General features: G+C 40.6%; 1 protein-coding gene across 8 annotated transcripts in view; it reads left to right on the top strand.

Annotated features, from left to right (window-relative positions):
- The first annotated feature begins 195 nt into the window (after positions 1 to 195).
- MAP7 (microtubule-associated protein 7) overlaps positions 196 to 13,082 on the top strand; it is a 123,983-nt gene continuing 111,096 nt past the window's right edge. For 5 of the 8 annotated variants that reach the window (XM_014533866.1, XM_005859057.2, XM_014533864.1 and 2 more), the window contains exon 1: positions 842 to 1,203. In XM_014533866.1, coding sequence (XP_014389352.1) covers positions 1,071 to 1,203 — 133 coding nt within the window. In that variant the 5' untranslated portion in view covers positions 842 to 1,070. Of the gene's footprint in view, positions 704 to 841; positions 1,204 to 13,082 lie in introns of those variants that run through there. The other 3 variants (XM_005859054.2, XM_005859051.2, XM_014533867.1) reach the window with 3 other exon arrangements.

The following is a 13,082-nucleotide window of genomic DNA, read 5'->3' as shown; positions in this document are numbered from 1 at the left end:
GCTGGATAGAATCCAGGCAGTTGTTTCTCCCTTTGGAGGGTTGTAGTCTCATTTGTATCTACTCGCCTTGTAGAAAGGGTATTCTAAATTGTGATTTGAGAATAGGTACGGTTCTCCTCCTTCCTGTCTTCACTAGAGGGTCTCAGGTGTGGCCAGGCTTGTGTTTATACAGACACTGGGGTTGTAAGAATGTCCGGAAAGTTGGGATGTGTTACCCAGTGTGAAGTGAGCTGTCGGGTACCAGTGTGCCTTCCTTCATCCAGGGACTGGCAAACATTGTTGCCAGAGAAGAATCTGGCCCCCAGAAGAAGAAAAGGCCTTCCTGCCTTGAGCCCTTTTCTCTCTGCTGCTGATTGTGCAAGCAGAACTGCATTCCTCCTCCCAGCCTGCCGCCCGCCGCTGCTCAGGGGAAGAGGGAGCTGCCCTGCAGACTGGCTGCCTCGCCTCACTCTGTAACCCTCTGCTGGTGAGTTCCCAGGGCCCGCATCCTGGAGGCTGCGGCTTCTCTTCTCTCCGAGGACATGGAGCCGCTCCCAGCCCTCCTTGATTAGGACATGTCAGGGTTGTCAGGGCAACTGCTAATGGCAGTGGATCCTGTTTTCCCCTCCGTGCTGTGTGCTGGATATTTTCTCGTGCGGTGTCAGGAAGAAGATTGGGCAAGGGTGCTGCCGCAGGAAGGAGAACCGGGGATCTGAGTGAACAGGTTCGGCAGTGCACGGAGGCATCTGAACCTGCGTGCCTTTTATAGGGCTTTTCTGGAAGGTGTGTGTGTGTGTGTGTGTGTGTGTGTGTGTGTAAGAGAGAGCCAGAGCTAGCACATGTGCCTGTGGGGAGTCAGTGGGAGGGGGCTCTTAGGGGGGGTCGCTGCTAGGTGAGGGGGAACTGCAGGGCCTCAGTTGCCAACTGGCTGGTAGTATCTGTCAGCTGTCTGCACACTGTTTACCCATAGGGGATCTATTACAAGTGCTCAAATGATCGGGCAGCTTAGAAACTAGCAGCTTCCTGGGAGCTGCAATTACATAAGCATATATTTTTAATACAATAATAATTAAAAAACAAGTAGCAGCGGTATGCCTGGATCAGCTACAGCTCTCCGGCAAGAGAGACTGAAGAAGACCAATGCAAGGCCAATTCCCCTTGGTTTATTCACCATTAATGAGGAAGATGAACAGCAAAAGAATGGAAATTCCAGAAGACCGAAAGGTATGCATTAGCTCTGCCCTTTGGTGGGAGCCAGCCCATTTCCCACGCTGCCTATAGCACATTTTACAAACTGTGTTGGTGGTGCATGCTGTGTGGAGTGTGTGCTTGTGACCTCCTAGCACACTTTGATGGTGTTATTGACACACCCGAGGGCTATGTACACTTGAAATGGGGAAGAGATTTTAGCAGATTTGGTAGGTTTCAGATCAGCTGCCTTTTGACAGGAGCTACTTTCCTGGCGGAGAGCTTTAATTTGCACATGATCACTTAAACAGTTACCAGGGACTCTGTCCTCCTCAGGGGGAGGAGATAGGAGTTATCAAGTTTGAAATGAACCTCTCCCCACCTTCCTTGGGTACATCAGGTGACTTTTGTTAAATGAGGTGAGTTTTCCCTTGAAAGGGATGAGTTAGATCAAGTGACCTAGGACTGCAGTCTTTCCATGGGCAGAAGGTCACGATGTTATTTCCTTTTCTAGTCTGAAATGCCAAGAGCTCGAAGAGAAGGAAAACAAACAAGGAGTGCTACTGTAGGGGGCAAAGCCAGGGAACAGGGAGGGGACCATGAGGTTTTATCACTTCTGATGGTAACTTTGCTCCTGAACAGAAAGGAGAGGCCTGCTTCTTGTGCTATTTTTTGTGTGTTTGTTTCCATAATGATGAAATGCAGCAGCAGCTTGCCTGCTTCTCAAGGCTTGGGTACTGCATAATCTTTGGCTTCGTCTCAGACCCATCCAGGCTATGCACCACCAAGGCTGTAAATGTCAGAGATGGCAACATCATGCATTTTTGAAGAAGGGCTCTAAGTCTTGCATGTTAAGTTTTCCAGTATCCTTGCAGTCCCCTTCCCTGAAAATATATAAGCTGTTCTCTTAAGTGAATACATATGCTTTGTTGTTTCTATGTGCTGATTAAATTTTAGCTTGCATTCAAATTGTTCTGTCACACAGATATCAAATTTTCCTCTGAGTGGTACATGGCAGCAAGTAAATATTTAAGCAATGATAGAATGAGTGTTTACATAGAATGCATTGTCTGAAGACTACTGGCTTTCTTTTTCCTGGCTCTTGACAGAATCTTAGTTTGCTTTTATTAAATATAATTGAAACTGTCTACTTTAAATCCAAGAGTATATTTTTTCTTCATTTAAAAAAATATATATACAGGAAAGTTTTAATCAGTAGAAATCTTAGTACCGTAGTTGATTTTTGCTTTACTGTCAGACATAGCTTCTATCCAAGGACCAAATAACCCCAGGAATCTAATGATACTATTATGAATGGAAGGTGACTTAACTGATTCTTTTTTTTGCACAGGAATTAGACAGTTGAGCCAGAGTGTGCTCTTGATGAAAACACAATACTTTTCAGTGTGAGTAGCAAATCATTTGGCCTTTTGGCAATAGCAGTGTTCACTTTCAAGCCCAGCTCTGTCCATCAGTAGAACAGTGATGGAAATGTTCTGTGTAGGTACTGTTCATAATGAAAACCACTAGCACATGTGGCTAGGAACACTTGAAATAAAGCTACTACAACTGAAAGAAAGTGATTTTTAAATTTTAATTAATTTTAGTTGATTTCAACTTAAATAGTCACATGTGACTATGAGACAACATAGCTCTAGTCTGTAGAGCTGTGGCCCTCTGAATTTGCATACTCTGCTATGTCCATCCTTAATTGTTTCCTGGTGTCAGATACAGTAGAGTCCTGAGGTGAAGGTGCTTAAGGGCGTCACGGACCAGGTAGTCTCTTTCCTGCAAGGGACCACAGTAACCTGGATTTAGAGACAATTTCTTTCCCTTCTTTAAAGAGACACTTTCCTTGTTCCTTTTCCACTTAAATGTTTTTGCCTGCTCTGAAGAGTGTTCTTACCAGTCACCAGTAAGCTGCCTATACCATCTTTTACAACTTTTAATGTACTTCTGTTTTCTTAATTATTATTTCCAAAGCATCACAGCAAAATGATACACAGGCTATCTCCCATGCGCGACTGTTAAACCTTCAGAAGCTTTGTTTTCTGCCCACTCCCTGGTCTAATCAGCTAACCATGTCCAAACCAGGTTTTTGTGCTTAGTATGTTTGTTCTGTCATTACTAAGAATAACGATGCCTGCTCTCTCAATTCAGTAAGCTAAATGCTCTGTCCAGGATTGCCTGGGGTAAGGACAAGTAGCATCTTTCTAGGTAGGTACTCTCCTGTCAGTAGGAATGAACATGCCGATGACCATCTGGATTTCCATTAATGGCTTTAAAATGACCTGATGGGGTGAGACAGGAGTTTGGTGAGCTGGTAGACTGGATCGATTATTGAAGGAGAGATTTCTCTCCCATGTAATTGATAGAAATGTAAATGTTTTACCTGCCTTGCTATTACTGACTACGACATTTAGAGAGCAATAGAGAGTGAGTTGGGCTTATGCTGTGGTTCTTATGCCTCAGAACCCAAGCCTCCAAGTAATGCTGACCTTCGGACCAGCTTAGGAGAGACTAGATACTGCAGTGCCTAAATACCCTTGGATGCATTTTGAGACACACCTGTCTTATGGTGAATTTTGCTGAGTACAGTGTGATGATTAAGTAATAAGATGTTTTTCCTCCCTAACCCACATCTGTTAAATGCTCACTCTGTGCAGATGACTCTGCCGGGGCATGTGGCAGCGATGCAGAGATAATTGGCATGGTTTCTGCTCTCAGAATGTTCAACTGCCTAGTGGAGGAGGACAAGTATGTACAAAGAATGCAAGAATATAAATGAAGTCAGGGAAGGGCTGATAGTGTAATGAAATTGTCTATGCACACATTCGCTCCTTCTCTAGACTAAGTCTCTTATAGGCCAGGACTATTCGAGTACTCTTTCTAAGTACCTGGTAGAGTGCATGGGACATTATTGAATATAGGTAAATTTAACATTCAAACGTAATTTTCACAGACTCTGAAGGTCTTTCTCACATAGAAATTATAAGAAATGTTGATAATAATAGATTGGTCCTCCCAAGGTAGCTACTCTGAAGGAGACAGTACTATGTTTGGGTGTGTCTGATACATTAATCGTATTACTCTCTGCCACACTGCACTTATCTAACAGTATACCAGGGATTCTACTGTGTTCTGTGTCTTCCATCATACTATTTATCCTTTCCTTTGGAGGGAAAATGAAGGTGTATGTTTACAAGGTGTTATCAATTGACTATTACTATCTAAGTTAATGCCTTCTGTCCCTTTTGCTAGCTAACTGCAGGTTGGATTGTAAAGGAATAAAATTTCTCCTTGAAATCAGGACACAGTACTCCTGAGAAACTGTTCTCCTTCTCCCCCACCCCTCCCTTTTTGTTAAAATGTGTATTTATGGAGCCTGTAGTGGCTTCTCTTATTTTGGCGTGTCCGCTGCAAAGGTAGAATTTCTGCCAGTTAAGGTTTCCGAATGAAATATAATCTACCATTTACCATTTATGTTCCTATTGGATAGGTGATGATCTAGCAACTGAAATGTCCTCTTTGTAAATCGTGAATCTTTTGCTTTTCAAAGAGGAATGTTGTGTCAAGAAGTGTGAATGCCACTCTAGAATTATTATCACACACTTCCTTGTTTCTTTTCCTCTTTTGTCCTGTAAGACTTGGGCCGTTGTCTGTTCCCAGTGTCCTTGTTTGTGCCATTTTAGTCCTAGACAAGAGGTTTTAGCACTAGAACTTTACAGCTAATGAGGCAAAAGTATAGTTTAGAAAAACAGTAATATCCAAGATCCCTATTATGAGAAGGAAATCTTAAAGTCAAATTGATTGGTATAACTTGTATTTGCTAAAGAGACTCTATATATAATGTTTTGTTCAAAGCATTTATATGAAAATAGGGGATGTCAAGAACATGGATCATAATATCTAATTTATGGCTGGTACTCAGTGGATTCTCTATAAATATCTGTTGAGTGAGTATAACTGTCTCCCAGGCATTCTGTATTAAGAAGTGGAAATTACCATACATATCACCGTGTCCAAGAGGAAGAGGATTTAACCTGTACATAACCAATGTCCCTTCCCGACAGGGGGGCTATGTGACTGCATCCTGAGGTACCATACATAATGGAATTTGCTTGCTAGGTAAAACTAAAAGGCTTAAAAATTGTGTGCTATTTTAAGAGCTGTAATTGATGGGGCTAACACAGCTGATTGTTCCAACCATAGGAACTAACCACAAGTATTTGGTGAGACTCTCCCAGCCGATAAATCTTAGGCATTATTTTTTTGGAAGGTTAAATGGAGTATCCATTTCCACTAATATCAGCTTGTCTCCAGGAGCAAGTTCAAATTTAATTCATTGTTACCTAAGATTGTACAGGTGATTGTTCAGTACCTCGATATTGTCTTTTGCAGAAACTAATACCTTTATAGCAACAAAGGTAATTTTATTGAGAGAGTCCATTTTGATTCTCAGATCTTCAAGGCATTTAAAAAGAGCCCAGGTTGTGTTGGACACTCTCTGTGTTAGGTTTATGTTCTAGACTTGCCAAATTCAAAAGGCAAGACACACCCCATTATAGCTCAGCTCCAGATGCAAAGGCCCAGAGCATATCACAGATGAACATGGACACTGTGTTTGAAATACTTAGCAGAACACCACTGAATGTTTCTGATGACTGTAGAATGAAAGTTCTATTTTTAGGCTGTCTTCCCAGCAATGATTTTGTTAGTGAGAGAATTCTAATAGATTCTGTCTAGATTCCAAAGAATTTACCATGCCAGGTCCATTGTGGAGGTGGAGTGTGAAATGAGAATGGAGCCTAGAAGTATAAACCAAGGAAAATTCTTTTCACAGTTTTGATCTTGAATATGTATGGCTCTCAGGGCTAGATTCATCCTTAAATTAAGGTGCTGGCCTAATAAAATAGTAGCAAGATAGTCAGTGGAACCTGTCATCCTAAAATCATCAATGGGAGTAACAGTATGGAGGCTGCCACATCTATACTCATAGGATTACTTTCAAGGTCAGGAATCAAGTGCATTTGTTAAGGGGTGACTTGGAGGAGGGGTGAAGTGTCAGAATCTCTGCAGGCCCCTTTTAAAACAAGGTGAGCACACAATTTGAGTAAAAGGGCAACTTCAAGAGATGTTTCCTCCTTACAAACTGTTGCCTCTGATCCCCTTTACTATAGACTTATAGAAATTCAGGACCTGCCACTGTCAGGATGCCAGTTCATATGATGGGGAAAGTTTAATGAGGTTAACTAGTAGTAAGTGGCCACAGTTGAGATTTGCCAATGTTTATTAGAAATTCAGACTGAGGTCGGGGTGAGAGACTGTTTGATGTGACAGAAAAAGCACTGCCTGTGGAAATAGGCATGTTCCTGTTGTTGAACCTTTCCGAGCCTCAGGTTCTCAGCTGTCAAATGAGATGAATAAAATCACGCTCACAGGTGGTGGTGAGGATTAAAGATAATATATAATAGCACATTCTGGAAAATAATGGGGGCTCATTCAATGATAGTTTTTAAAATGGTAATTTGTAATCCGATGTCCCGCATTTTCTGATCACTTCTGCCGACATATTCTTTTTGTCTGTTCCAGCCTCTTAATCAGTCTCTTTTCTGTGGAGATACCTTCTATGGTCTGAGCTCCTACCTTTTACCTTAACTTGCTTGTGAGTGAAAATTTCCAGGAAGGCTTCCTGATCTCTCAGGCCTGTGCAGTCCCTTCCCGACAGGGGGCCTATGTGACTGAATCCTTGTCCTGTGTTCATTCATGCGGGTCAGCTGTACTAGATGACAGGTAGATACTCATTGCTATGCCCTGTAGTTTAGTCATGTGAAGTGAAGGAAATAAATTACACTATGTCAGATCACCTCACTTTTTATTTTAAATGCGATTAAAGGAGTGGGCCTTGTATTTCTTGAGATTAATGTTGGCTGCCTGGTCTGACTTAAGGAAAATAGCCATGGTTCTCAGCTGTCGGAAACCAAGCAAAAGGAATATTTTTTACTTTTTTTAAAAAATATATTTTTATTGATTTCAGAGAGGAAGGGAGAGGGAGAGATAGAAACATCAGTGAGAGAGAATCATTGATCAGCTGCTTCCTGCATACCCTGCCATGGGATCAAGGTTGCAACTCAGGCATGTGCCCTTGGCCGGAATTGAACCTGGGACCCTTCAGTCTGCAGGCTGATGCTCTATCCACTGAACTGAACGGGCTAGGGCAATATTTTTTACTTTATGTTTTGTACTTTTTGTGTTGTTTTTTGCCTGTGTGTGTGTGTGTGTGTGTGTGTGTGTGTATGTGTTTGAACTGCTTGATGGAAATGACCTAGGCTTGTGGGCAGGTTTCACCAGTGACTCAGGTTGTAGGCGCTCACATTTGGGGCTGCCAGCTATTTTTAGCACCAGGACTTCCTGTTCTACTTTTTCCCTGTTTTGTTTCTGTCGTCTCTTTTCTTTCACCAGTCAGGGCACATTTGGTGGAAGCGCCTTAGTGGATGACACACGCCGCTGCTGTAAAGCACGGGTGCAGGTGCGAGTGCACCTTTGTATCTGAGGCAGGGCTCCTCCTTCTACCTAGTGAGCACTCAGCTTCTCCCTGCGCATCACCGTGCCTGGTCAGCTTTACTTGTCCTTCCCTTTAAGTGTCATTTCCTGACCTGACTGTCCCAGGTGAGGCTAGGTCCCATCTTCTAGGCTCTCCTGGGATTATGAACTTGTCCTTTCTTGCTCCAACCAAACTGTAGATTAAGCATTTGTTTGAGTAGTTGTATGTCTGTCTTCCCAACTAGACTAAGTTCTGAGAGGGCAGTGTGACTATTTCCTTCTCACTGTGTCCCTAGCCCATAATACATAGTGGAGGCTTCCTAAATATTTGTTACTTGACTGACAAGAGATGACTCACTGGCACTGCCAGCCCAAGAAAATGAGAGAACAAAGCTGTTCAGGCCTTAGAACATTCTAGGGTCCAGGACTTTGGTCTGAATCTGGGAAAGACCTGGAGATACCAGATCAGTCATCATCCTGCCTGGTGATGGGACAACGACTTTTGTATCAAAGACTTTGCCCACAGTGTTCATGCAGAGATGGCACGTTGATAGTTTTCTGCTAGGATGTTATGTCTGGAATTCTTCAGTGGCTTACTTTGACCAAATTCCAGGCCAGACCATTGCAGAAGCACTTTCTACCATCTTTCTTTGAACTGCTGGAGCTCATTATGAAATGTTTATTTTGTGTTTTTGGTATATACTCATTATGGCCACGTATTATAAGCATTTACCTCCCTTTTGAACAACTGAAATTCACTGTCATAACTATAAAGCATAAGTTGTAAGCCAGTGGGAATTTTTATGAGAGACAAATCCTCGCTGACTAAAACTCTCCCAGAGCTCTTTGACGAGTGTCTCCCACTCCACCCGGTCCTTTGTGGACTAGAAAACATCTGGGAGCAAGAACGGAGCTGCTGTGAACTTGGCAGTCCCACATATTCCTAGTCAGGTTCCCTCGGTTCCCCACCCATTCCAATGCATCTCATTAAGCCACCTGCAGAACTTCCCTTTCATGCCTCTCTTTTATAATACTGTCTCTGCATCAGCCTTTTTTCAAGGCCCAGAAAAACAGGTTCTTTTTAGATAGACAGTTCCTGGTGCAGACCTTTCAGCCAGCAGTGTGGAAAGATGCAGAGACTCTAGGATTCAAAACCTCAGCATTCTGGGTCCCTTTCGGCTTCTTTCAGGAATCACATTTCCTTTTTATGTTTGTTACCTGATTCTTCTGACACTGCAGCAGTGAGTCCTTTTCCTAATTCTTACTTGGTGGTGTTCATTATAGCACCCCTTTGTCCATCTTGTAGTTTAAAATACTATTACATTAGCATTAGCATTTGTTATGAATGGAGCTCCAAATTGGCCACTTGGGTCAAGACTTCCTATCATCAGTCAACTTTACAACATTTTCTCACAATCCATGTGACTTCAAAATCATCTTTACTCCACTGCCACTAGTTGCAGTGACATTGTCATTTACTTTGGTGCTACATGGCCTCATTTCAACTTCATTTAGCCAGCCAGTCAGCAGTGTAGGTCTCTGTTGGGACTTGTTACCACCACTCCACCTACATTATCATGAACTCCGAAATCCCCCGAGGCACCTACAAACTTCAGATGAAGCCAACACTGATTTTTGTGTCCACCTCATGTTGACAATATGCTAGGTATTACCAGATATGTGAACTCAGCCTCCTACCTGCACCATGGTCTCACAGCTCCCGAACCCTTCATGCTCTGCATGAACCCTAGGCTAGTGAACCTCTGTGTTCTCACTGGTATTAGTATCCTTCCAACTCACTTGTCCTTTTTTTTCAAGCCTGGAACTCATGGATGGCCATTTCAACAATGCACTTGGAATGATGCCTGGGCCTTCCTTGCAGGCTCTGAGTATTCCCACATAACCTCTTCTTTCTTCTTTAGGGCTGCAACATGTTATTGTGAGCGTACTTGCGTCTGTTCCACTGTCTTGTTCTCCGGCCCCCAGACAAACCCTTACTTGCTGCTGCTGGCCAGTTGTTTTAGTCAGATCACATTGCAGCTGGTGTTCGCCCCATGTCTCATTCACTCTACCTCACTCTTCTAGCACTTTCTGACACTTTGCTATGAATATTGAGGATGTATTAATTTAGCTTCTAGGTCAGTGATGGCGAACCTATGACACGCGTGTCAGAGGTGACACGCGAACTCATTTTTTTGGTTGATTTTTCTTTGTTAAATGGCATTTAAATATATAAAATAAATATCAAAAATATAAGTCTTGGTTTTACTATGGTTGCAAATATCAAAAAATTTCTATATGTGACATAGCACCAGAGTTAAGTTAGGGTTTTTCAAAATGCTGACACGCCGAGCTCAAAAGGTTCGCCATCACTGTTCTAGGTCATAGTTTACTTGCTTGAATAGAGGGAGAAAATAAGTAGAAAGATATATTGCCTGTATTATTCTAAGTAAAACTCAATGATGGAAAAGAGAAGAACTGTTTTCGTTTATTGTGATTTTAGAGAAGGAAGAGGGTAAGATTTTAAGTGACTATTGGCCACCAACATTGGATTTACCTAAATCCCAGTGCCAAAGGGTGATTATAGTTATGTGGATAGTGACATGATTTGTGGTGAAGCATTATAGGTAAGAGAAACGTAAATTGAATGCTCCAGGCCACATCTGAGAATGTCTTGATCATTTCTTGTGGATCATTACTACTGTAGATGCTTCATGAGTGAGTTAATATCATTACTGGTCTATATCTTACTACTTTGAAAGAATAAGGTTAAAGAATGAGGCCATACTACTTTCAGGTGATGCATTAAGAAGCAAAGTTGTAATTCAGGACTCTGGTGTTTCTTGAATGCCTTTCTTCTGAATTCTTTTCTTAGTCATTACAGTGGAGGCCCACTTAGTCATTCCCTTTGTCCTAGATTTGGTTCTTCCAAGATTAAGGTCTCTTTAATGATTCTAGGTAATAGGAATTTTTTTTTCCTGAATATGTGGTTATTTCCATTTTCTTCTAGCATATTTTATCTTAAAACTTTACTGTGATGTTTTAGTGGGAAAGTTAAAACAGAAAGGAAAAAAAGAAGCCATCTTGGTTTATGATTGATGGTTCATCCCCAACAAGCCTGTAGCATTTAGCATTATCTGCTTCCTCCCTTGTGGCCCTGACACTTAGAGTTCATTCTTCTAAGATGGTGATTGACGAAGAGCCTGCACCCCTGTGTGAAGCCATAGTAAATATACTGGATCAATATATAGCTTAGAACAATTAGGATGGCAGAATGTATTGGTGCCAAAATTCAGAATGCTTGATCTCTGATACATTAACAGATTGAGAAAAATCAATTTCCTTTTCCTGGTGCTTATGAAGATCTCCTACTTAGAATCACAGTAATTCTTCAGGATGTCTAATGATGTGACAGGTCTTTGATAGTGTAGTCCAACTCGTGAAAACCAAGTTTTCTGACTGGTAAAATGAGCAAGTCAGGTTTTAATGTAATAGAAGTATCTCTGAAATTTAAAATCGAGGATTATATGTCAAAGTAAATGTTGCATTGAGACCACTTGCATCTGAGCAGCATTGTCATGGTCTCCTGGAGGCAATGTGGTGGAGGAATTAATAACTTGGATTCTGGAGCCCGTTTTACCACCTCCTAACTGTATGCTTCAAGCAAGGCACTAAATAATTCTGTGTCTACTGCTTCATCTATAAGCCAGGGATACTAGCAACACCTATTAACAACAGGGTTATGAAGCATTAGGTGGAACTATGTGAAATGTGCTGTAATTGTACTTGGCACTAACAAGCTAACATGTAAATGTAGTGAAGGTTATTTGGAAAATTTTCTTATTTCGATGGATTTATTGTAAGAGTTCTTAAAAAACCAGCATTTCTGCTGAGACTTCTAAATTTTAGAACACTTGAAATAAGTTAAAAGAAAGTTGTACCTGCTCAATAAGGATCAATTAAATAAAGGTTATGTTTCTTCTACATTTACTTTTTATAACATGAAAATAATCTCAGATGCCTAGTGATTGTATGGCTATAGCAAATATTTTTATTGAAACTCATTATCCTTGACAATTACTTTCATAATAGCATTGGGAGCCAAACAGCACTTTTATATCAGTCACACAAAAATGAAGACACTCAAGTGTGTTTGAAATTATAATGTATTATTGTTCTTAAGGCAATATTCAGGCAGATACTACTTTATGGCATGATAACCCAACTCATTTTCACCTTAAACATTATTGTAAGGTTATATAATTTTTTTGGTCTGCTGTTTTATCCTTCATTTTGGCCTTTATTTTTTATTATTAAATTTATTGTGGTATCATTGGTTAATAAAATTATGTAGGTTTTAGGTGTACAATTCTATGATACATTATCTGTGTATTGCACTGTGTGCCCACCACCCAAAATCAAATCTTCTTCCATCACCATATATTTGACCTCCTTTTTCCTTTTTCATCCTCCCCCTCCCCTTTCCTCTGGTAACTATTATACTGTTGTCTGTGTTTACGAGTTTTTTTGTTTGTTTTTCTTGTTGTTCATTTGTTCTTTCAGTTTTATATCCCACATATAAGTGAAATCACATGGTTCTTGACGTTTTTTGTCTGACATATTTCACGTAGTCATGATGTTCTCAAGATCGATCCATGTTGTCGTAAATGATTGTATTTCATCTTTTCTTATGGATGAGTAGTACTCCATTGTATATCTATCACCACGTCTTCTTTATCCAATCATCTATTGAAGGACACTTCAGTTGTTTCCATGTGTTGGCTACTGTGAATAATGTTGAATAAATATAGGGGTGTATGTATCTTTGTGAATAAATATTTTCAAATTACTTTTGGGTAGATGCCCCCCCCCAAATTTGAAAACATATGCACAGAAGAAATATGCACCCCTATGTTAGAAAAACAGACACAGATCAATGAAACAAAATTGAGAGCCCAGAATTAAACTCACATGTACATGGGCAAATAATTTTCAACAAAGGAGCCAAAAACATACATTAGAGAAAAGAAAGCCTCTTTAATAAATGTGCTTGGAAAATTGGAAAGCCACATGCAAAAGAATGAAACTAGACTACAGTTTGTCTCCATATACAAAAATTAACATTTTAACTTTTAAAAGGGAGTTGTAATTTATAATATTTTGAAAATCATTATTTTAAGAAAAACCATAAAAAAGCAGAGAAGCTAATATAATAAATATCCATATACCTGGGACCTAGACCATTTAAAATATTTAAATACTTTGTATTAAATATATATATAATATCTACACTAATAAAAGAGAAACATGGTAATTGGCGTACGACCGCTACCCTTCCCATTGGCTAATCAGGGAGATATGTAAATTAACTG

Source organism: Myotis brandtii, unplaced genomic scaffold (genome assembly GCF_000412655.1).
Source record: "Myotis brandtii unplaced genomic scaffold, ASM41265v1 scaffold123, whole genome shotgun sequence".
Lineage (NCBI taxonomy): Eukaryota > Metazoa > Chordata > Mammalia > Chiroptera > Vespertilionidae > Myotis > Myotis brandtii.
Note: the sequence above shows the minus strand (reverse complement) of the source record. Positions and strands in the feature narration are given on the sequence as shown.